Source organism: Carassius auratus, chromosome 27, assembly GCF_003368295.1.
Source record: "Carassius auratus strain Wakin chromosome 27, ASM336829v1, whole genome shotgun sequence".
NCBI classification, from domain to species: domain Eukaryota; kingdom Metazoa; phylum Chordata; class Actinopteri; order Cypriniformes; family Cyprinidae; genus Carassius; species Carassius auratus.
The window spans coordinates 22,196,796-22,221,526 of record NC_039269.1 but is presented as its reverse complement, the minus strand read 5'-3'; the positions used below and the strand labels follow the sequence as shown (position 1 = coordinate 22,221,526).

General features: G+C 38.9%; 1 protein-coding gene across 3 annotated transcripts in view; it reads right to left on the bottom strand.

The window, feature by feature from the left end:
• Window positions 1-24,731, bottom strand: part of ppp2r3a (protein phosphatase 2, regulatory subunit B'', alpha) — a 78,864-nt gene that overhangs the window by 19,787 nt on the left and 34,346 nt on the right. For 2 of the 3 annotated variants that reach the window (XM_026206680.1, XM_026206682.1), the window contains exon 3: window positions 15,756-18,386. In XM_026206680.1, the coding sequence (XP_026062465.1) occupies window positions 15,756-17,894 (2,139 nt within the window). In that variant the 5' untranslated portion in view covers window positions 17,895-18,386. Of the gene's footprint in view, window positions 1-15,755; window positions 18,387-24,731 lie in introns of those variants that run through there. The other variant, XM_026206679.1, reaches the window with a different exon arrangement.

Here is a 24,731-nt window from a genome sequence, read left to right as displayed (position 1 = left end):
TTGTTTTGTTTTTCCCCTCTCCAGAAATGGCCTTACCAGCAGTCCAACTCCTGTGCCTGTAACAACTGGACCGTTCGCTGGAAGACCACACCAGGGACTTTCTCTATCTGGCGTGCCTTACCCACTACCCCGCCCGTTTGCTCTATAACTTTTATTACACCGACCTGAGCGAGCGGTGTAAGGCACGCCTGCCAGCGAACAGTCCCAGAGAGGATTTTGCCGCTTTCGTGGAGTGGGTGCTGGAGAAAAATGGAATCGGAATCAGAATCGTCGTTCACCATCTGCACTGCCGAAGAGGATATCACTAGCCCCACTCCCGAACCAGAGACCAGCCAGCCGTCATCCTGCTGCACTGAGATAAAGCCAGAGCCCACCGCAGCCGCAGAGCCCGAGCCAATCACTGTCAGGGAGCAAGGACTCGAGAGCGCGACCGACCAGGTGTGTGAGCCGGCAACGCGGTGCATTGTGGGATTACTGGTGGTGATCGAGGGCATGGAGAAAAGCCCTGCCCACACTCCCGCGACTGAGGGTGAGCTGCATTCGGTTTCTGTAAATTATATGGAGGTATTAATGGACCTTATAGACTGGTTTGTGGAGGTAAATCTTGAATCTCCTATTTCTCCACTGGTTCCGCCCAGCCCTGAATCTCCTATTTCTCCGCTGGTCACGTCCAGCCCTGAATCTCCCATTTCTTCACTGGTTCAGTTCAGCCCTGAATCTCCTGTTTCTCCGCTGGTTCAGTCCAGCTCTGAATCTCCTGTGTTCCCTTGCCCGTCATCTCACCAGCTCCACCGGGCTCCCTCGTCCCTCCAGCTCCACCTTGGCCAGTCGTCAACCATCTGCCGCCTCGGGACTCCACTCCTGAGGCTTCGCCTCATCTTTACATCCCTCCGGCTCTGTCAGGCTCCTCCTACCCTCCGGCGCCACCTCCATCCTCAATCGCTCCGACTCCGCAGCAGGCTCCGGTGCCCCACCTCCACCTTGGTCGCCGTTGCCTTCAGCTCTGCCTTGGACCTCTGGACCCTCTGCATCACCCTGGCTCTGCGGCTGCTCTGCTCCATCTTGGGCTCCTCACCCCCCGGTGCAGTCTCCTTCAGTCGGCCCCCTGGCCTCGTCGGCTCCTCCTCCACCATGGCTCCTCCCGCCGTCAACTCCACCTTGGATCATCATCATGGCTGGTCTCTGGAGCACCATCTGGCTCTTCCTGCTCCGGGATCCTCCCTGGCTCCTCCCTCCTTCCATTCCACCTGGGTTCCAAGCTCCTTGCTCCCTCTTTGCCTGCTCCTTGCTTGCACCACACCCACCTCCAGAACCACCACCCTCCCTCTGCTGGTATTATTCTTTCGGTGCAAGGAGACACCGTTCCGGGAGATGACAAACTGTTACATTCATGGACTTTCAGTTTCTTTATTTGGTCATGTTCCTTTTCCTGTTTAGTTGATTTGATTAATCCCCACCTGTCTCCATTCACCTGATTACTTCCCTTGTGCTTATATACTCGTTCTGTTCAGTTCCTCTTGGTCCGTGACTATTGGTAATGTAATTTAATGTAGTATTGTATTGTTAGGTTGTATGTGCCCTTATTCTCCCGCAATCATTAAAAGAACCCTTTTGTATATCTTCTTCCTCGTGCGCCTTCATTAAGATACCAGTAACTGTAACATAGCTATTATTTCTTAAACTAATTCTAACATTTATTATTATTATTATTTATTTATTAATCTGTTTCTCTTTTTGTCCTGTAATGGCAATATGTACAAAATCTCATGCTAATAAAGCCATTTGAACTTTGAATTTGGGAGAGAGCAACCGAGATGGAAAGAGAGAGTGACAAATAGACAGACAGAGAAAGTGTGTCAGTGACAGGTAGATGGTAAAATAGAGAATGACAGAAGGTGTGAGAGATAGATAAGATAGAGAGAGAACAACAGAAATAAAAAGTGACAAATGGACAGAGAAAGCAACAGACAGACAATCAAAGAGCGACAGACATAAAATGAGAGATAAAGATATTGAGAGTGAAAAATAGAAAGACAGAGAGCAAGACAGAAAAAGAGACAGATATAAACAGACAGAGAGAGGGACAGACAAAGATAGAGACTGTCAGACAGATGTCAGACACCAGCACATTACCTTTAAACACAGCAAGTTCTGAAGACAAGAAAAGTGTCTAGCTAATGTTAGGGTCACGGCACCATATACTGTCAAATCCTTCAGGTAATGACTATTCACAGAGACATTAGAGAGTCAGTGCCTGAGCTGCCTGTAATGTAACCAACAAAGGTATTACATTATATCATCATTAATGCACTTTAGGTATTATATAACACAATTAGAAATTTCTTTAATAGATTTATTAAAAATACTGCACTATAAAGTATCCTGGTCTATTCTGAGTTATATAATAACACAACCATCCTGTTAATATCAACACTATCCTTTTAGCCTTTCACAGAGTATTAAAGCAAACTGGCATTCATAGCACATAAGCCAGTCTCTACACATATAACTCTGTTATATCATGTTGAACCCAAACAGTTGGAGTGACTGAGGGCAGATGGCAGAGGCCGTCTATCTCACTTCAATGCAGCGCAGAAAGAGAACACCAGGACTGGACGGCCCATCTCGTCCTCACCCCCACCTCCTCTGGCTCCCTTTGACGCATGAGTGACTGCCATGTGTGTAAAATGATCCCCAAAGATAAAGCTTCTAATTTGCAGTTTATTTCTGCAGCAGGCACTGGGCAGACTTTAGAAACGCATACAAATACCCTACCCCAACCACACAAACTCCAAAACACACACACACACCACTGTTTCTGGTGAATCTGAGCGCTTGAAAATAGAAGTGTCAAATGCCATTACCATAGCGATAACCCTTTACCTGGACTTCTGAGAGCCTCTGAGGAATGTGGGGGCATGAAAGGGGCCTTATTTCCTCATGCACACTTGGCAGAGAGCCCAATTGAGGAAGTGGATTTTATGAGGGCCTATTCTATTCCTAACTGGATTTCCTCTATGAAAGCCACACAGTGGAGCCACTGAAAGAAGTGCCATTACAGCTCACAAAGGCTGGGCCCATGGAGGATGGGACGGTTTTTAAAAGACAGAATATTCTAAATGATCTTCAGCTGAAGACACATGACTTCGGGTATTTACACTCAGAAGCAGACAGGACATGTTAAATCAAACCCTCAGGCTGTGAAAGTGAAATTTCAAGCATTGCATTTAAATAATCAGAAATCAAAGTTTTCTTTTTATTTTAATGTGTCAAATACATATACAGCAACTAATAATTACATTTATAAGTTTATATATCAATATACAGTGTTTTTGTTCAATTAAACAATAATATAATAATACATTTTATTAATAATAATAATGGTCTTGTTTTTGTTGTATTAATAATAATAATTATTATTATTAGCATTAATAACAATTGTTATTATTAATGCTATTTGTTATTTTATATATCAGTGAATATTTAAGTGAAATAAATGCATATAAATAATTTAACACATTAAATATTTTGCACAAGTAAGACCAAGTAAATTTGTGAGGTGTTAACTTTTGCAGTGTATCAAGTTTTGCAACAGAAAAATATGAAATTATATTTGTTAAATATAAAAAGGTGTCAGACCTCTCTACTATATATAGTAGATATTGATATAGTATTATATCAATAATCATCATAACAGTCCAGCATTTGATTTAAATAAAGAATACTTGGATACTTTACTAAAAGAGTGTTGGTTGGAAAGTAGTGAAAGATTGCAGATGTTATTAGCAATGTGAATAATCTGGCAGTACAGTACATTAATACATTACTGCGTGACTTGGAAGCTCCAAGATTAGCTGAACACTTGGTAATTGTGTGAGGTGACATGAACATGCAGTATATTGTTGCAAATGATTTGTGGTGACCTTGTGTTTGTGGCTCTTGCTCAATGCAGTCTCCACATGCTGTTGTTTACCTCTTGGCTGCCATCTATTTCAGGGTAGTTCAGAGCAGCCTGGAGATGCTGGCCAAAGCCTCTGCTCACGTTTTTACAACCAAATAAGCTAAGAGCCTAAACTCACTGAACCCAAAACAGGCAAGCAGTGAAACTGTAAGGGTCTTTACATTCCTGAGTTAAAGGGATAGTTCACTCAAAAATGAAAATTCTGTCATTAATTACTCACTCTAATGATGAAATTCATACAAAAACTATCCTCATAGCTTCATAACATTAAGGTTGAACCACTGATGTCACATGGGCTGTTAACAATGTCCTTTCTACCTTTGTGTACTGAATGTGGTAAACACACACACACAGATATATATATATATATATATATATATATATATATATATATATATATATATATATATATATATATAATATTGTTTTTGTTTGTTTGTCTTATGGAAGGTCTTATGGGTTTGGAACAACATGATGTTGAATAATTAATGACAGAGTTTTCATTTTTGGGTGAACTATCCTTTTAAGTAAGTTTTTTTCTTAAAAAAAAAAAAAAAAAACCTTTTTAAAAAGATGCAAATAAAGCCATACTAAATGTGCTTTCTATTGATGCAGCTTTGCTTCTGTTTAGATTAAATACAGAACGAGACACCGTCAATTTTACATTTGTCAATTATTATATACATATACAAACTTTCAGAGTTTCTGTATGCAGTTACCTAGATTAAATACATTTCCCGACATACTACAAATACCATGTTAGCACTGTCATTAGACATGTAGGTTTCATGACAATAAACAAGAAAGATACACGATAAAAACTTGTATATAATAACTTTAACTCCTGCTGCACTAACTCTCCTCGCCAGCAGATGGTGAGATGTGCTCATAATATGTGCTAAAGTTAAAGGGGTAGTTCATCCAAAAAAATTCCTATATGATTATCTTTTTCTAAACATATTTTGAAGAATCTTGGAATTATTTATTTATTTATGTTCCACAGAGAAAAAATAAAGTCATACAGGTTTGGCACAACATTTTTGGGCCACTAAAGGATTCATTGCCATAGGAAAAAAAATGTACATGTAATAATTTTAACTTAATTGTTTCTTTAATGGTCCAAAACATAATTTGATAAAGTTTCGCAAAAACATTCATACAGATTAAAGAGTTTAAAGAACAAACAATGTGACAAGAGTTCAACCAAAATATTCCAACTATCAATCAAACCGTGAAAAATACCTGAACATGGAGGCTTTGAAATATGATGCTTCTCTCACCTCACACAGTTGTAGTCAGTGCCACATTTGAAGCGGTTGTCAGACTTGTTAAAACCCTTTTAAGCTATGCCGTTTACCACCCAGGAGACACAAGGTCATGATCCCGGGATTCCAAAATGTCTCATCTGCTCACACACTGTCCATTAATCATTTCACTGTCAACTCATATACAATAGTTCAGGAACGTTATGCATTTCATTTTACATGGATAAAGGATCAGAGAGCTGCAACATAAAATGCATCGTGTCATCTCTCATTTCCTGTCCCTGTGAGCTCTAGACAGCGGATACATGGTCTAGTTAGGGAAATACGGTCTTTAAAGACTGAGGCTTCTGTGGAGATGGAATCTGTGACGACGATGAAGCTTTCATCGGCCCACACCTCCCAAATGCCCTTGACTCCACTGGATCACAGACGGAAAATACAGTCAGGAGTGACTAACAGCAACAAATGTGGCTTATTACAAAAAGACCTTGTGATGCCAGGCAAACATTTGTCTTTTTCCATACATACCATGCTGTGCACATGCTATGTTTATGTTGTGAGGTCTCTTTTAAACACTAGATGGCAGACTATGATTCTTGAATGAAACTGTATGAACACTACATCTGAAGTATACTCAAAGACTACTAGGGATCCATATGCTTTTGGACTTTTTGAAGTGGACTTAATGCCAGTAATCCATATAGTCAACGAGTCAGATTTACAGTAAAATAATGTGGTTAATGGAGGTCATCAGCTCTCAGTTCTTCCAAAGCTGAGTCAGAGTAAATTATCCATGCTTGAATGAATATTTCACTCACTTTCTTCTTCAGGTCTGGCTAGTCATTACTATTTGAGGATTAAAAGCAAGGAAGCATATGACTCCTTGTGTCAGTAAAGGCCATCTCTCTGCAAACACTCTTGGATCAAATGATCTAGTTTTATACCTAGTGAGAACTTACTCATTCCCCTTTTGTCTTGTGCTCTTTTCTTCCCCTCTACTCACTCCCACCAGCAGCACCAGCTGCAAAAACACCCACCAAACTCAGCAACATGGATCTCCCCAAAACACTGTGACCAAACGCAGAGACAGAGACAAACCCATGACAAAATCGAAGGCTTTCCTCCAACACAAACTTGTTCCTTTTTTGGATAGCCGCCAACTTGGTGCTGTGATTTGGAGATCTCTATAGTAGTAGTAGTATTGTATAGTAAGTAAACTTTTGTCATTCACCACTGATTTTACGAATTGTGACAAAAAGTGACGGTGACTATGACAAGGTTCATTATAATGAGATGAGAATCCATTAAAACATTGCTGCCTCCGGAGCTGAGTAAGCTGATAAAATCAGCCATTAACACTGTTCAGCAACATCTGCGGTTTCTGAATTCAGTTGGCCTGTATTCATTGTCTCTTAATAAGCACTTGTGCTGAGCTTCGGGCATTATAAGCGACATTGCTCTGATTGCTCGAAGTCTGGTTTCGTAATTCCATTATAAATGTGATTTTTGTGTTTTTCACATTTCACAGGATAAATGAATAATCTCTTGGATGACTTCCAGACAGCATATTTAAGTGAAGAAGCTCTGCCTGACTCCTGGACACTGCATGACATTATATCAGAAATGTAAGGGCCTATATGTAACTATATTTACACTTAGTCATTTAGCAGATGCTTTTATCCAAAGTGACTTACAAATGACGACAATAAAAGCCATCAAAATCATCAAAAGAGCAACAGGATGTAAGTGCAAATGACAAGTCTTGGTTAGTCTAACGCTAGGTATTTTTTATATATATATATATATATATATATATATATATATATATATATATATATATATAAATATATATATATATACATACATACACACACACACACACAGACACACAAAGAAAATAAGTAGATATAATTTTTTATTTTATTTTTTCAATAAAAGGTAGAAGGGAAACCGGTCTGTAGTTCTCTAAAATGTTTTAAAGAGCATGCATAAGTTAGGCTTATTGTTAATTTTGTTGTGATAGTATGTCCTTTTAGCAGTGGAGACTTAGCAGAGAATAAAAAGGGGACTGATCGATATCATTAAGGTCAGTAGGATTTTGTGAACTGCGTCATACACTTTCTGCAGCTCTGAGATTAGAACGATGCTCACAGAGAACATCAGATCTGGCCTGGAAGACAAGGGGCAGACTGTGTCTAATAAGCAATTTATAGTGTTTAGAGGTGTTTGTTTGTGCACACACATAGGCCTAATCATTTAAAATGTGGGTCTCCTATTCTCACCAAGGTTCATTAATTTGATCAAAAATACAAGCAAAACAGTAATTTTCTATTTTAATATACTTTCAAATGTTATTTATTCCTGTGATGGCAAAGTTGAATTTTCAGCAGTCATTTCTCCAGTCTTCAGTGTCACATCATCCTTCAGAAATCATTCAAATATGCTGATTTGGTGTTTAAGAAACATTTCTTATTTTCAGTGTTGAAAAAAATTCTATTTTTGGAATCAGGAATAATTTAGAAATAGAACAGAAATTATGTGTAAAATTATAAATGTCTTTACTGACACTTTTGATCCATTTAATCCATCCTTGCTGAATAAAAGTATTAATTTCTATTAAAAAAAACTAACAAAACAAAAACAAACTAACAAAAATATATATAATCTTGCTTACACACATAGACATTTAGAAAAGTAAAATTGCCTGATTTTTCATGACTTTGAATATGCCCCCTTGTGATGGTAATGCAGTTAATTTTTCGCTTTGCATTGATTTGATAAAAATAGGACATATGTGTGTAGCATATATAAAAGTCAATATTTTGAAATATTTGTCAATGCACCATCTAATTTTCAGAGATACTTCAGAGCACAAAAGTAGCATTATCAGTTAGTCTGGGAGTTTTGTTTGATGGATTCACAGAAAAGCTATTTTAGATGGTTGAAGATGTAATTTTCTAGCAAAAGCACTCTTATTTTAATGAACTCAATACATAATACACCAAGCATCACAGGAACCATGTATGTCTCAATATTTTTAAATACTGCCATAAGGAAAAACACAGCTATATCCCATTACCACAAACAGAACTTTGTGATCTTCCTATAAAAGATCTCTCAAAACAATCACTCTGACAAATAACAGGAAAAATAACCAAATTTGATCCTCTCCCAATAAACCAGGCTAACATAAATCATCCTACATCTATCCCATCAGGCTGTTCAGCCAACCATTAGAAGACAAACAGTTTGAGACTATGAATGAGCAACCGTTTCATTGTTAAAAATAGGAAGCCACTGTTCAGTGCAGATGGTCATGCTACAGGAAGTAACACAGAGCTTCCGTTTGTCCTGTCAAATCTCCATGCCAGCTTGAGGACTTAAGCAGCCCCCAACACAAATGGAGGCTTAAGTACTGTGTTAGCACATCCCCTCAGACATCCTAAATCCTGAGAAAAAAGAAAAAAAAATCCCAAGGGCTGGGAGAAGATTGGATGTCAATCAGTGTACTCTATCAGTGTTTAAACTGATACACTCTGTTGTTTCAGGAGGCTATTGTCTTGTTGCTATGTACTTTCATGTTGCTTCGACCCAGAGCTATAGCCTCTTCCGTTACTTTTTTGTATTGGAAACCCTTCACAAATAGCAACAGGCGGTGATTCACAGGAGGATGTTGTACGTAAGAGGGTTTCTTGGCTCAGAGCTCTACTGTGATGTCATTTCATCTCAGACAGCCATAGAGGTGATATAATTCCCTACTGACCCTATGCAACCAATTCTAGCAAATAAAAAGTTGGACACAACAAGCATACAGGCATCCTCACTCAAAGTTTTCGTTCATTTCTTTCTCTCTTTTTTTGTCCTCGAGGGAGTGTGCGAAGAATCACTCGTCACTTGTGATCAAAATTTGAGTGATTCTGACTGTGAAGCACCAAAATGTACTTTGAAAAGTTTGCCAGGTGTACAGACTGAGCATACAGGTGTAAAACTGAACTGTGTGAGAATTTAATCAAATTCTAATCCCCCATCATTATCATTCACAAACTCCTTTGTTTTTTGCCCTTTTACTCACCTTCTCACCTATTTTTTTTCAGGTCTCCCATTGCTCTCGGTTTGTTAATTGCAGGGGTTTGCTTATTTTCTTGATTAACAAATTTTCGGAAGGAAAAATCACTGTGTGGCGTTCAATTATGCATCTCCAAAACATTGTTCTTTGGTCATTTTAACCTCCTTTAGAAGGATTCATAAAGTCTCAGTTATCTAAAAAAGGTTGAAAAAGCTAATGCAAAGATGATTCATAAATACTACAACAGTAAAGAAATAATACCAAAACGACACTGCCTTAGAGCAATGGGTTGCTCTCCCTAAGCCTTGTTCTTTTTTAAAAGGTCATTAAATAAAATGTTTAAACTATTTTATTATGTTTCCTGCTCTTATATTGATCTAAATGTGGTTTTCATCTAAAACAGTCAGGTAGAGAGGTAGAAAACAATCATTCTTATTTCAAACTGGTGTGTTAGTTTTGAGTACTGCAGTATGTTTTTATTGCAGAGTAACCTCTCATATGTATACATATCAAGAACATTTTGATTCTCTATTTCATAATCCATTTAAATGCCAAACACAAGGGCAGTCTGGTGTTTCTCTTCACGGCATAAAACAGATGTGACTTTTTGAGCCGCTCTCAATGAATGCAGCCTGACCAGTGGTGACCCACAGTGGTGTGTATGTGGCTCTAAGCATGACTAGTTAGCTTGAGCTCTTGGAAGAGATACTTCTGATTTATATTGACTGTAACACTCTTTTTGCCAAGCAGGGTGTTCCCTGTCACCATGGAGATTAGCAGCACTTCCTGACAGGTGCAGTGAAGGACATATTGCCTTGTCTGCACCATGTGGTCACACCAATAGGACGAGGTCTCCAGTCCAACATGGTGGGAGTCGTCTCTAGGCTAAGAGGAGAAGGTTTTACACGCAGGCCTCAAATCTGAGGGGTTCATGTGCTAAACGGTGAAGCCGCTTTTGAACAAGGTATTTCAGTGAAAATCCTTCTGCTAACTACAGATAATTAGGGTAAACCTGCTGCTAATTGTGCGGAAAAAGTATTGCACCATCATTAAGCTATTCTCACACAAACACACCTTTTTTTTGATAAATTACGCTCATTCTATCTAATCTATCTAAATAATTAAAAACTATAATTATAAAAAATATATTTAATGTTACAAGTGGACTCAGGTATCGTAACATTATAGTGTAAGAAATGAGAAATATTCTAAAGGGATAGTTCACCCAATAATGAAAATTCTGTCATTGATTACTCACCCTAATGTCGTTCCAAACTTGTAAGACTATTTGTGTGCAAAGAAAACAAAAATAATGACTTTATTCAACAATTCTTCTCTTCTTGCTACGTTTCTGGGTCTGGGAACATTTTAGTTGTGTTGTTGTCTATAGAGGATCAGGAAGCTCTTGGAGCTCTTTATTTGTGTTCTGAAGATGAATGAAGGTCTTGTGAGGTTTGGAATGACATTAGGGTGAGTAATTGATGGCAGAATTTACATTTTGGGGTTAACTATCCCTTTAAGCATCAAAATAAACTTTAATTTTAAAATCAGTATAAAATATATTTGTAATTTAAAGTGTTAGAGGATGCCAAAGGATTATCTAAATGTAAAAATAGGGGGAAATGCGCAATTACATATCCAATATACACACAAAAAAATTATTACATTTCATTAAAAATACAGTTTCGTATATATATTGTGTAACCCTAATCATAGACTACAACTTCCTACAGGAATTGGCCAAGTCTTATGGGCAAAAGTGTGTGCAAATGCTACTAGTGGCCACAACGCATTTAACAAACTAGCAAAGATTAATTTCAGTTACCTTCACCTTCATCTCTAGGCCTATATAAAGTCTTTAGTTCATAAGTTTTACCATGACGCACATGTGAAACCAAGAACCAAAGAGAAGCAGTAAATAAGCAGTCTCAAGAGAGAGGCACTAGCCACAGCATCCGGAGCAACAGATTACCCTGTCAACACAGAGACAGAGGCAGGGAGACCTAAACCCAACTGAGCGTCCACATTCAACTTCACCTGCTGTTTGGTCTAGCAATGAGCCATGAGACGGAATAAGACACACAAACAAAAGACCACACTCGGGTCTTGCAGCAATGAACAACAGCAACTGTTAGCTCTGGAGCTGGTTCCCTAGATGCTGAGATGCTGACATATGACAGATGGGCCACATCTTGATCCATTCAGTGCTTTTGTGTTTGCGATGACACATGCAGGAACTAAATGAGATGAAACGAGGAGAGTACTGCAGGTGCGCCCTGTTAAAAACAAGATTCCCATCGTAAACAGCAAACAGGTATGACCCAACTGCTTGCATGGGTCTAACGTTTCTGCGGCCTTGTTTATCTCCATGATTGGCAGCTTTGTGTTTAAATAAGGCAGTGGGCAGGGCTCCTGGCATAGCGCTTTTATTTTTATTGCTCCCTTGGGTGCCAGAGAGGGGATCGGGTTAGCAGAAAGCCATTCCCAAACTTAGCCGTGACCCCCACGGCAACACTGGGTCCGTTTTCCCTCTGGCGACATCCAGTCTCTTAGTGAGATGAAATAGTAGGTGGGGAGTAAGCTGATTTAGTCTTCCTGACACCTTTGTTTGTGGATGACAAGGAGGAGGAGAAGTGCCTTGGGCAAATCAACACCATTAACAGTGTCTGTGCCAAAATCCCCACTGCCTGCTCTTGCAGTGACCTACCATTGCTTTCGAAAAGGACTGCGCGTACTCCACACCAACTGCATGGCTACAGCATCACAACCCAGTCCCAAAATAACATGTGGACCAATGAGAGCCGGTTACTGGGGGACGTGTGTTTTATGAAAACATGCATGTTTTCTAACTAAACATCTCATACTTGTAGCTTTGTAATGAAGCTATCGTTCAAAGGACGACATGCATACCTCAAATATGAACTAATTCAACCTTGTTTGAGATAAAACTCCCAGTATTTGGAGTCTTGGTGTTCTAATCCCTTGTTTCTACAAAACCTAAATCATCAGCCATTCAGGCACATTTCTATGTACACACTGAGGGGTGTGTACATGCATCTTTGTGCACAAGTATGCGAATCATCCAACCTTTAGTTTTTTAGTTATGTGCTGGGGAGGTACAGAAATAGGACTGGAGGAGGAGCCCCATTATTAAGGGGGTTCCATTCTTGACAGATGTCATGGCAACTTCATAAATACCGTGCCCGAGATAGATCCTGAGCTGGCATTGGTTTACAAAGCCAGGAAAATAAACAAGTGAGGATTTACCAGGCAGGAAAAAAGATAAAGGGTGGGAGAGAGGTAAAACAGAGAACACATAAAGATCATGGGTTAAATGTGCTGGGAGGACTGACAGGGGATATAAACAGCTTGAAAACACTTTTTGAGAGCGCTGAGAGTTACTAATAAATGGGTCATGAAAGGCGAAAACATTCTTGAGACTTGCACTGAATAATGATTTAGGGGTTTTAAGGCAATGAGACCTACCCGTTTACACACCTACCTTTTTACACATTTTACCAAAAAAATGGGCATAAGTAGCTAACACTTAAAAAAGCCATTCATGTATAAGAAAAATTATGTCCAGTATGTGCCAGAATCTCACCCAAGATCCCTGAACTAGAGAATGACAAACTGTGCTTTCTTCATTCCCACCATGATGGATGTGCAGAAAAACGGACTAAAGGTGACAGCCAGCTCCAGATGACACATGATCCTGACCCCACAGTTAACTGCAACAAGCTTCTCTGCAACCTGCTATCTTTCCCAAGGGTAACAGATTAAGGCTATTACATACTCTAAGTCTTATAGTTAGTATAGTTAGATGTCTTATACTTGGACGTCAAAATACACCTGGGAAATTAGGAAGGTTTTGAATGGAAATCAAGTAAAATACATTTAAAAAAATTAAAATTTAATTAATACAAAATTGTTTATTTTTACATCAACACATGATATCATTTTTGAATCAGCACATGATATTGTTATTGAATCTTTTGAAATTAAACCAGTCCAAAAGATCAGTTACCGGTGACAAATACGGAACTGTAAAATACAAAATGAGTAGCCATCACTGCTTGTATTAATGATAAATTCCACTTCCCCTAAAAAGCCATGGTTTAATTCATGCACATACCACAGTATTCCAAGGAGGAAATTTGATGTAATGGTTTTCTGTTTATGAAGGCTATAATTTTGTGCTTTAGCTAATGGTAAAATGGATTTTCCACTTCCATTATACCCATGTTATACACAGTTCTGCTCATATGTTATATAATACCCATCGTAAAATCCGAAAAATACATCTACATAAACATTTATTCACACACACACACACACACACACACACACACACACACACACATATGCAAGTATGTACTGTATGTGTGTTTGTATGTATATGTATATATTATATATATATATATATATATATATATATATATATATATATTAGGGCCGTATATATATATATATTGTGTATTCACACCAGAGATGCTCACAAGTCTCTGAGCTAGAGTCCAAGTCAAGTCTCAAGTCTCTGAGCTAGAGTCCAAGTCAAGTCTCAAGTCTCTGAGCTAGAGTCCAAGTCAAGTCTCAAGTCTCTGAGCTAGAGTCCAAGTCAAGTCTCAAGTCTCTGAGCTAGAGTCCAAGTCAAGTCTCAAGTCTCTGAGCTAGAGTCCAAGTCAAGTCTCAAGTCTCTGAGCTAGAGTCCAAGTCAAGTCTCAAGTCTCTGAGCTAGAGTCCAAGTCAAGTCTCAAGTCTCAAGTCTCTTTATTATATTAAGTCTCTGGTTATAATAAATGTTGCATCACGTACAGCGACCCATCCAAGCTGCTTAGAACACTGCATAGCTATATATAAGGAATTCAAAGCATGTAATATGTTATTATGACAACTCTATTTATTAGCATACAATATCAACTTTGATTTTGGTATAAAATCAGTGTAAACAGGCTATTGCAACATGACAAAAACACCAAGAATGCTTTACTTTTAAGTTAATATCTGTATTTTGCATTTATGGATTCAGTAATGGCCTTCTGTCTGTCCTGGCTGTATAGCTGCACACCTCTTGTCTGGCTTAAGAATGAACAAAGCTACGCTGACTTATGTTATTCATACAATACCTACTCACAAATAAACATCAAAAACAAAGCCGGCTGCAATGAATTTCTGTGCAAAACAGCTTTTACTACAAACACTTCAACACAAGAACATTGTTATCACACAAGAACATTTTGATAGAGAACCAAAAATATTTAAAGTAGATAAAATTAGAATAAATAAAATGGAAATGTCTACATACTATTACTACTGTAAACTTTGCAAATAGGACATCAGCCCCTTCAAGTCAATGAACAATAACAAAGTGGGCTGCAATGAATATCTGCGCAAAACGTCATGGCTCCGCTTCTACCCAATGACAGAGGCACGCAGGTTTTTTTCCACTGGAGTACTCACGTGAAGGATGCGTGCACAACTAATAACTAATATCATCACGCTATAAAGGGTTGGCCTGCGCTGGGTGCGCCCCTCCCCCTATAACTGTTCTGTCTCGCGGAGGAGCTCATTTGTGTGCATCTGTGTGAAACACGCGCTCTGAAACACGCATAGGAAAAAAGAGCGACAGAAAGAACGGCTCCCCTCCAGCCGTGACTCGGCTCCCATCGTTCATGTTTATGAGCCGTTCAAAAGAATCGGTTCGTTCGCGAACGTCACAACTCTAACAGCGAGCTCATCTGACGTTTACTAAAAATTAACATTGTTCACGAGTCCCGGAGCTCGAGTCCGAGTCGAGTCTGAAGTCTTTCGAGGACGAGTCTCAAGTCGAGTCTGAAGTCACTGTTTGTGCGACTTAAGTCGCACTCGAGTCCGAGTCTCAAACTCGAGTCCCCATCTCTGATTCACACACACACACACACACATACAAACTATATATATATTGTGTATTCACACACACACACACACAAACTGAATTTACCCAAATTATCTTTTAAACCTTTACCTTTCATTGGTTCTTAATATTTAGTTTTTCCTCCTTGAGCATCAATGACTGTGTGTAGTGTTTTGTCATAGTAATGCACGGGTCCCTGGTTTACCTTAATAGCTGATCACTGTTTTTTTAATAAATCCCTCCATATACTGCAAGTTCTTTAGTTTCCTTGAATACTCTGCATTTGACTTCATCCCCAGACTATCTTTAATGATTCTGAAATGCAGCTTTGCCACAGGGAACATTTGAGAGACTAATTTACCAACAGCTGGCAACAGACAATGCTGATCAAGCAGACAACACCAAGGGTACATTCAATTTTAGACTCAAAAATGTGTAAATTATAAGGTCCTGTTTTTTTTTTTTTTTTACCTTTTTTTCTTCTTTTTTACATTTTACCAATGATACACACTGCACAGATACTAGACAAGATATGAAGACCCTATATAGACGCAGTTTAGCTGAACTCACCCTGATGACTTCGGGCGTCTGTTGAATGAGAAGCGTTGAGCTGGTGTCCCTTACAGTAGAAGCAGGGGTTTGTACAGCAGGATGTGCACTTGAGGGTGTTGGGGCAGGTGTGCATTTAGGTGTTTGTGCTGGTGTAGATGCAGTCTCAGGCTGAGGTACAGGCAGTGGGAGCGGGGCCACCTCTGCTTTGGTGCTGGCTAGCGTGTCCTGAAGAAGTCGCATGACCTCTCGCTCCTTAGACTGAGTTCCTCTACCAGCTCCACTCTCTACTAGCTCCTGAGCAAAGCTCTCAATGCTCTCAAGAATCCTGAGAAGCAGAGCTCCATCATCTTCTTCGGTGGCCTCAACCCCTGTTTTAGAGGGCTTAGTCATCGAGGGTCCAGACAAACCCGCCACTGGTAGATCGTTAGCCACCGAGTTACCAATCAAATGTTGGGGGGAACCTGTCTGCTGGGCACAGTTTTTAAGTTTAGGGGGCAGTGGGGGCTCTTTTTGCATGTTCTGGGAAAGACACTCCAGGTCCATCAGCAATTTATCAATGTCATCGGATCCCCCTTTATTAACGTGTGAGGTTGATCTAGGAAACAGTCTGGAATCTGTGCTTTTTGGCAAGTACATCTGGTTGACCACTGAGTCGTTTTTAGGCTTGAACACAGTTCCATTTCTACTAAGTTCATGGAGTTTATCTGAAACAACACTATTAGGCTCGGAGTAGCCAGTGGGTCTTTTGGAGAATGGTCTGGACTCTGAAATACTACAACTGTGCTTCCCATCCCCTTTAACTGCCCTGTCCGGCATCCTTCCCAAATCCAAATCCTCCTCCTCAATATACAGAGCTTCCATGGCATCCTTACAGAGGTTTTCACTACTGTTAGACAAGAGAGAGTTTGTTGAAGAAAATGTGTCCGGTCGGCTGGCTGAGACTGTGTGGTGGCAGATATAAGATGCTGAACCACTACTGGAGGTCGAAGGCAAGCTGCCATGTGGGAACCCATTAGTTGATGGAGCTGTACGTGCTGGCAAACCCGAGGGGCTCTGAATGGGTTTCAAACTGCTTGCAAGATCCCTAGAGCCTTCAGGAGGTTCTGGATGGGAGGGTTTCATTCGAGGCTTTGTGGGCGGAGGAGATTGAACAACATCCTCATAGCGTGGAGGCTGCTCATTTCCAAAGATGGGGGAGAAAGGGATTTGTTGCAGCCCATGTATGCTGTTGACTAATTCGGCAAGCTCACTGTGCTCCTGCCTCACACTTTGCCCCTGTTCCAGCTCAAGAGGAAGCCTCTTTAGGTAGTTGGATAAACGAGCCATCACATTTTTATAAATGACTTCAGGGTTCCCAGCATCGTCGCTGCTTCCACCCATCGACTTCCTTTTGATGCACTGTTTGATGATGTCCGTGCACTTCTTCAGATCTTCTGAGCACTTGAGGAGAATGTCCAGACAGGCTTTTATGTCTTCTCCCGAGGCACTGCTGTCTGCCTTGGTCTTCTCCAGTATGCGGGTAATAAGGTTCTCCTCTGTGAGGCTGTTCAGGTATAGTGTGGCCACATTGTTTAAGTTCTGCTCTAGGGATGCACTGCGACTTAGCTTATGCTCTTCGAGTACAGATTTCTGAAACAGGCCGAATGGAGGACAGTTCTCATCATTGCCTGCAAACTGGCCATAGATGATGTCTAGATCAGTGGACCTCCTGCTGAAGGAGTCCGGCCGAACCTTACGGCCCTTTCTGAAAGTCACATGGCTGGTAGAGTATTTGATTTTCTCAAATGAAAACTCCTTGATTTTGCCACTGGCCAGGTTGATAGCTTCCCCTGTAATATCCTTGAGGCTTGCTGAGGTTTGAATGGCAGATCCTTTCTTAACTTTGGGAACGACCTGGTGGTAGTCATCACAGAAAGCACCATGCTCCATCGTTTTGGACTCATGAAGGCTGATGGGCCGGTCAGAGCAAGTTCTAGATATGGGGGTGTCAAGAAGTTCAGCACAAGTGCTGCGGTGAGCCACTGTGCAGTTCAGTCCATGTTTTATTGCACCACAGGGCCCATTACAGTAGTGTACAGTGTGCTGGACACGACGGTCAATCACAACGCTGTTATAACAGTTAATACTGCTGACCACAATGCGATAGGTAGCCGCCATGGTCTTTGTTTGTTCATAAATCCAAAAGTCTGCTTTGTAATATACCGCTAGTCACCTAAAAGCGCTAAATGCTTTGTAGACATTCATTTAAAAACATCAAATTATATAAATCCTAAAAAGCAAATAAAAGTTCCTTTTCTTTAGCTGATTCCGAGGAAAAAAAGGATTTCCAGACCAATCCTTCACTGCTGACCCATAGTTAAAGGGAATTTACACTAACATTTAGTAGCAAAACTATCCATTCCTTAGCATGGGCCCCGATGGCCTAATGATAGGCCTGTGTGCAGCGTTCCAGATCATCCCCCACTTTGGACAGCCGAGGCCTGTGGGCATAAAGTAGTCCTCTGGCTCTGTCTCCAAAGCCACAGCATACAGCCCACCTGCTGATAGCCTTCCGCTGATGTGTTCAGCAGATGTTCAGGCCTCTCTCTCTGTCTTTATCTTGCTTTCCCGACCAGAATCAGATGTTCAGGAATCCAATGTGAAAGCCACCTGTGAGTAAAAAGACAAAAGTGGGTTAAGGGGAGAGAGAAAGCACTTTTTTCACATCAATTGAAATACAGTACAAATCTTTAAGACCCTAGGTTTTGCTAGTGCCATCCTTGAGAACAACACTTAATTTACAGCCTCTATCCAAGTAGTCTACAACCACGTACATGTTGCTCTTTTTCAGGAAACACAAGGAAAACGATAAAAGGAAGAATTTATAAGTGAAATATTACATAATGTATTTGGTAGATGATGTTATTCACAGCAACATACACTGCAATCAATGTACAGCTTTTACAATACAAGTGAGGAACAAGTTTAATGTTATTTATTTTAAAATTGAACACTGCAGATTTTAGACCATATTTGGTTAGAATCTCTCTTCATTAGACTATAAGCTTTTTACACTTTTAATGTTTCTTTGGTACAGCTAAGCCAAAATAAATTGTATGTAAAATGATGTAAAACTCAAAGCACCTACTAAAATCCGGTACTGAACCACAAAATACGTCTTTCAAACAAATATAAAACTACATGCTGCAATGTCAAATGCTGCCATGTGGTTATAACAAATACCTAAGCCTCAGAAGACTCATTGGTCTTCATGTAGAGATGTGCCAGTAAGCTCAAACTTCACTATAGTCCATTAAATTATCAGCCACCCAACCACCCGCTCCTGTATTTGATTATCACATTACAATGATTTTAATTCTTAGTTTTGCATGATGATATGATGAATGGATGGTTATTTTTTAAAAGCAGATTCACTGACATTACAGATGATCTTTGCATCACGACATTAAAGCCTGTGTTACGGCCGCCAGAGCTGATGATGGCCGTCATGCTTATCACACATCGGTCACATCACATTTCCTAAGTGGGTGCTACACCGGACGCAAGTGGCATGACACAATGCGACAAAATACAATAGACCCATTATAATCAGGTGATGTTGTCTACACTGGATGCGGCGCGACATGACAAATCCTGACAAAAAACAGATGCCTCATTCTATGACGTACTAATACAAAGTTCAAATGATTTTCAACCGTCGCTTGTTGTGTCCTGTTGCGGTGCAGACACTGTGTCAGCATAGTATGTCAGTACAGTCAGTAATGCAGCAGACTGAAATCTTTCCGCAGTCCAATAGACGGCAGTGCAGTGGTGGCTTGAGTCTGTTTAATGGTGACTTTATGGTGATGCTACGTTGTCACCTAGTTTGAGAGACTCAATACTAGAGCTGCACGATTAATCGTTAAAATATTGAAATCTTGATTCAGACACACACAATCTCATTTCTAAATGAAAATGATTCCCCGAGTCTATTAAACCTTTGACAAAGTCTTACCGGATCATTCAAATCTGTGTTCGCACTTCTGCTGACACAGAGAGAGCAGTTACCATGTTTGGTTAAGGAACATCTTCACAAACTGTCTTTTCCAACTAGACAGTTTTATTTCTGTCTTACAGTCAGTCATATTATCACAGAAATACTGGGGTGAAAGTTTATAGTTCAGATATAAACAATGATGTCTATGGCAGCGATCAAAATCGAATCCCTTTTTGAAAGTTACATGCGCTTTAAAAAGCATTTGCGTAGATTGTTTTGCCACTAGGTGGCGAAAAGTAACTTAAAAATCTATTTGTCAATGAATGATAAATTCATTCAAGAGAATCGTTCAAAAACGCTGATTCATCCAGTAATGAAACAAGTGAAGTTGGTCTATGATCACCGATTCAAACAACTTTTTCATATTATATTATAATATTATTATTATATATACACAGTACCAGTCAAAAGTTTTTGAACCGTACGATGTGGAATGTTTTTTTTAAGAAGTCTCTTCTGCTCACCAAGCCTGAATTTATTTGATCCAAAGTACAGAAAAACAGTAAAACTGTGAAAGGTTTTCACAATTTAGAATAACTGCATTCTATTTAATGTATTTTAAAATGTAATTTATTCCTTTGATTTTAAAGCTAAACTTTTTGCATCATTAATGCAATCTTCATTGTCACGTGATCGTTCAGAAATCATTCTATTATTCAGATTTGCTATTCAAAAATATTTATTATTATTATTATTATTATGTTGAAAACAGTTGTAAAATTGTGAGATTTTGTAATAAATATCTTTATTATCACTTTTAAGCAATTCAAAGGATTTGTTCTTTCTATTCAAAGGATCCTGAAAAAAAATTACTCAAGTGTTTTAAATATTGACAAATTATAATAATAATAAACAGCAATTTAACAGCAAATCTGCATATTAGAATGATTTCTGAAGGATAGTATGACTCTGAAGACTAGAGAAATGATGCTGAAAATTCCGCTTTGATCAAAAAAAGTAATTACATTTTAAAATATATTACAAGAGAAAGCAGTTATTTTAAATCGTAAAAATATTTTACAATATTACTACTTTTGCTCTATTTTGGAGCAAATAAATGTATTGGTGCGCAGAAGAGAATTCTTAAAAAAAAAAAGGGAAAATCTTACTGTTCAGAAACTTTTGAACTGGTAGTGTATATTAAAATGTTTAATAATTCACTTTTTAAAAAACTGCAGCAATAATATTGTCATACATGATTTTGTTTCATTCAGAATCATGCGAGAATTGTGATCTCTTTTACTCAATTTATCCAGAATCATGCATCTCTACTCAATACTAAAGTAAATAAACAACAAATGTCCCCGTCTTTACTCTCACAAATGAGTTATCATACTTGTTTGCTACAATAGTAGGGCCCTCTGATTTCCGCGATGTAGCCTTCTTTCCTGTATTGCTCTGATGACACATTTTTGTGCTGTATTATTGGAGACCAGCACTAACCAACCACACTTTAAACAAGAGCAGTCTTCCTGCTTCCACGCGCTACTAAAAATATTGTGAACTTAACTGCAAAAATTTTATTTCTTCTCAGTGTAACTAGAGCCTTTTACGTATATTACATTAGATCTCTCTAATGATAATTATTTCACCAGATGAGTCATTGTGAGACTGCAGACATATTTATTTCAATACATATAAGTGAATGAGCTCATTAGTTTGTCTCAAAAGAAAATGTTCTCAATGGCCAAAGCACACGCTCCTTTATTCTCCAATTCATTTTCTTTTTCCCTCTTGCTTTTACTTCTCACTCCTTCTGGCCTTATTGTTTTTCTTCCGTTTTTTCTTCCTCTCACAGCAGGCCACATTAAAGTCTTGTCTTCTCTGTGTCTCAGCAGAGCAACAGCAGAGAACAAGTCTCCAGGATTTCAACCACAACCTTACCTCATATAAACTCTGACTATAGCCATGCATGAAAACATTTATAGCAGTATTATCTGCATTCACAATTTAGATTCATAAATGCATTAGACGTCTGCATTTCCTCACAGTAATGGTCTCTGGGTAATGTTTTTCAGCATGGAATCATTAAAGTTGGGCATTAGAGAGGTGGCACCTAGAAAAACATCCATAGAGTGAGATTTACAGGGACGACCCAACACCTTCCATATTCTGTGTGGAGACACCGTTCACAATGGACTGGTCTTGCTTGCCCAGCCAGTTACACTAAAACCTGGTGGCGCCTGTGATAATCTTACAGTTCAGCAACTGCCTTTTACAACAAGATACAGAGTATCAAGTGCATTACAGTTTTTCTCAGTCTCTTTGGTGCATTTCTCATGTCAGAAATGAAATTCTCAAAACTACTTGTACAACCTCCACATCATCTAGTCATTTCTACACATCATAAAACCAGTCTCTCATTCTTTTGAACAAGTTGCAATTGCTTTTGTACATTCATGCAATTGATTACGCACATTTATCTGCGGTGTCCTACATTATCAGTTGCTAATGTCATGTTGCTCAAAATGTATTATATAGTTCTCTGTGCAATTGTCTTAACCCTCAAAACATCTAGTCTTTAGTTCATCGTATAAGTCATTAAATGCAAAATGGTTAATCTAGTTGTCATAAACTGCCAAGCGCACTTTTTATTTTTATTTTTACAATTTATTATTAGACCTTTTGTATATTTGGCATGAATTGTGCAAGTGAATCTTGATTAATAAAGAGAACATAGATGATAAACCAATGATAAACCATTTCTCTGAAACAGCTCAAAGGTTCATCTCATGAATCTTCAGTTAGAAAGCTTACTGTATACTGTATAGACAGAGGACAACATAAGAGTTACACAATCTGACAATTGACTTATTTTCATCTTTGTGCCCATATTTCTTTTTCCTTTTCTATATCACAGTGACATTGTTTTTTTTTATTATAATTCTTTGGGACAGACCACTAGTAAAAGTGTAACTGGGAATTCAATCCATTCTCTTTCAGACAATATCCCACATACAGTAATGTGTAAATGTGTACTTTTGAATGATTATATGGCATACATAAGCATGTGGCATACTGTTCAATACAGTAACTGTCATCAAAACTTTAGCCATAGTTTCCATCAGAACATCGCTCCAGAGTACACTGTTATATTGACAACATGACTATGCGATTTGACTGTCTTATTCGAACACAATGACACAAGGACTTGTCATTCTGATGGCACTGACATGTTCATTGACACAGATATTTATTTTTGAGAGATGAACTAAGGATTTTGAGCAGGAGACTGGCTTTTGCAGGTAATCCATGGTGTTTTGCTCTTTGTACGAGTTGTTTTGAGAAATGCACTTACTGTTTTGCAAATCTCAAGGATGATCCGAGAAATGCACCAAAGCGACTGAGAAAAACTGTAACAGTCAGCCAGCTTCAGGATGCCAGGATTTACTTCTGGGAATCAAGAAACATGTAGAGTTTTCCCCTTTTCAGTAATATGTATGTCTTTGAGAGGAAATTACATTTCCTGAATGCCCCTTTCCTGCCATAAGTTGAGCGAACCGTGGTATGAAATACAAGAAGCAATGGTCATCTCCAACAGGTTGCATGAAGCTAAATTATTTAATACTTTGAGTGTTCAGATTTATTTATGAAACAGTTATAAGCATGGCTCTCAACCCAGGAGCTGGGGCACAATAGGGGGTCTCAGTAAACTTTGAAGCAGGGCTATCATGATTCCTCAGTTAAATTAGAGTACTTGATTTAAAAAAAATCCTTGACTGCATTTTGCCCATGTCGATTAACTGGCAAAATATCAGAAGTGGCGCATTCCATGGACAAGAATCCATGAAAAGAATTATTAGATCGTTTTCTAAGGCTGCACGGAATATTAAAACCATTCAAAAATCAAAAAGCACAGCACTTTTGTGTATTCACAAAGTATGCGATTAAATAAATGCAGTATATGCACTCCAAGTTTAACATGCACTTTATTTATATGCATGTGGTTAAGTGCATCTGTTATTTGAACCAATAATTGTTATGGGCTATTGCTATTATGTATGTATTTTAAGTTAAAGTCTATTGTTTGCATATGTCTATTTTCATTACCGCAAAAAATATGAGACTACTCGATTAATTGACTGATAACTCAATTACCAAAATAACTGTTAGTGACAACCCTACTTTGAAGGAAAGCTAAAAAAAAAAAATATATAGAATGTAAAAAATATTTTCCATTTCAAATAAATTCTGTTCTTTTAAATAAAATTTCATAATGTACGCATATGCATGAAAGCGTCTGCTAAATGCATACATTTTGAATTTCATTCACCAAATAATCCCAAAGACACTACCTCCATTTCCACTGTGAAAATGACAGACAATGACATGCATTGCTGAAATCCTCATGCCTCCCTGCAGCAGGACTATAGCATATTCTCACAGAAGACCTTACACATCTTTCTGCTGGTGCTGTTGAGAGTCAGCAGAAAGGTCTTTAATGTGCTAAGTAACTGGAACTGTGACATACTGATTCTGAACACAATTTACAGTCACAGTTTAATAAAACCACAAGTTTCCAGCTGTGTCATTGTTCTGAACAACGGTTAAATGAACAGCAACCACTTCTTTGTTGAATATCAAAGGTTCAAAGTAAATATAATCACATTGTGGTCATGAATGTTTCGGTTTACCATGGGCAGCTTTGACTTTCCACTGTCTAGTCTCAGTACAGACACAATGAAGAACTTATTTATCATAAGAGGATAACACTCTTCAGCTCCAGTGTCCTCAAACAGAGCCTCTCAATAACATCGTGTGCTTTCAAAGTGGGCTTTGACGTTGCTGGTTGTCAATTCAGGTTGAACTCAATACGACAGGAAGAGTGTGGACCGTAGCAAAGCGGCGGCTTTTTAATGACAATTTAATGGGCTGATCAACACATGATCCTGCACTATTTCCTTTGCCTGCCATCTCTATTTCCAGGCTGGTGGGGGGCTAAAACAGAAGCCTTCACA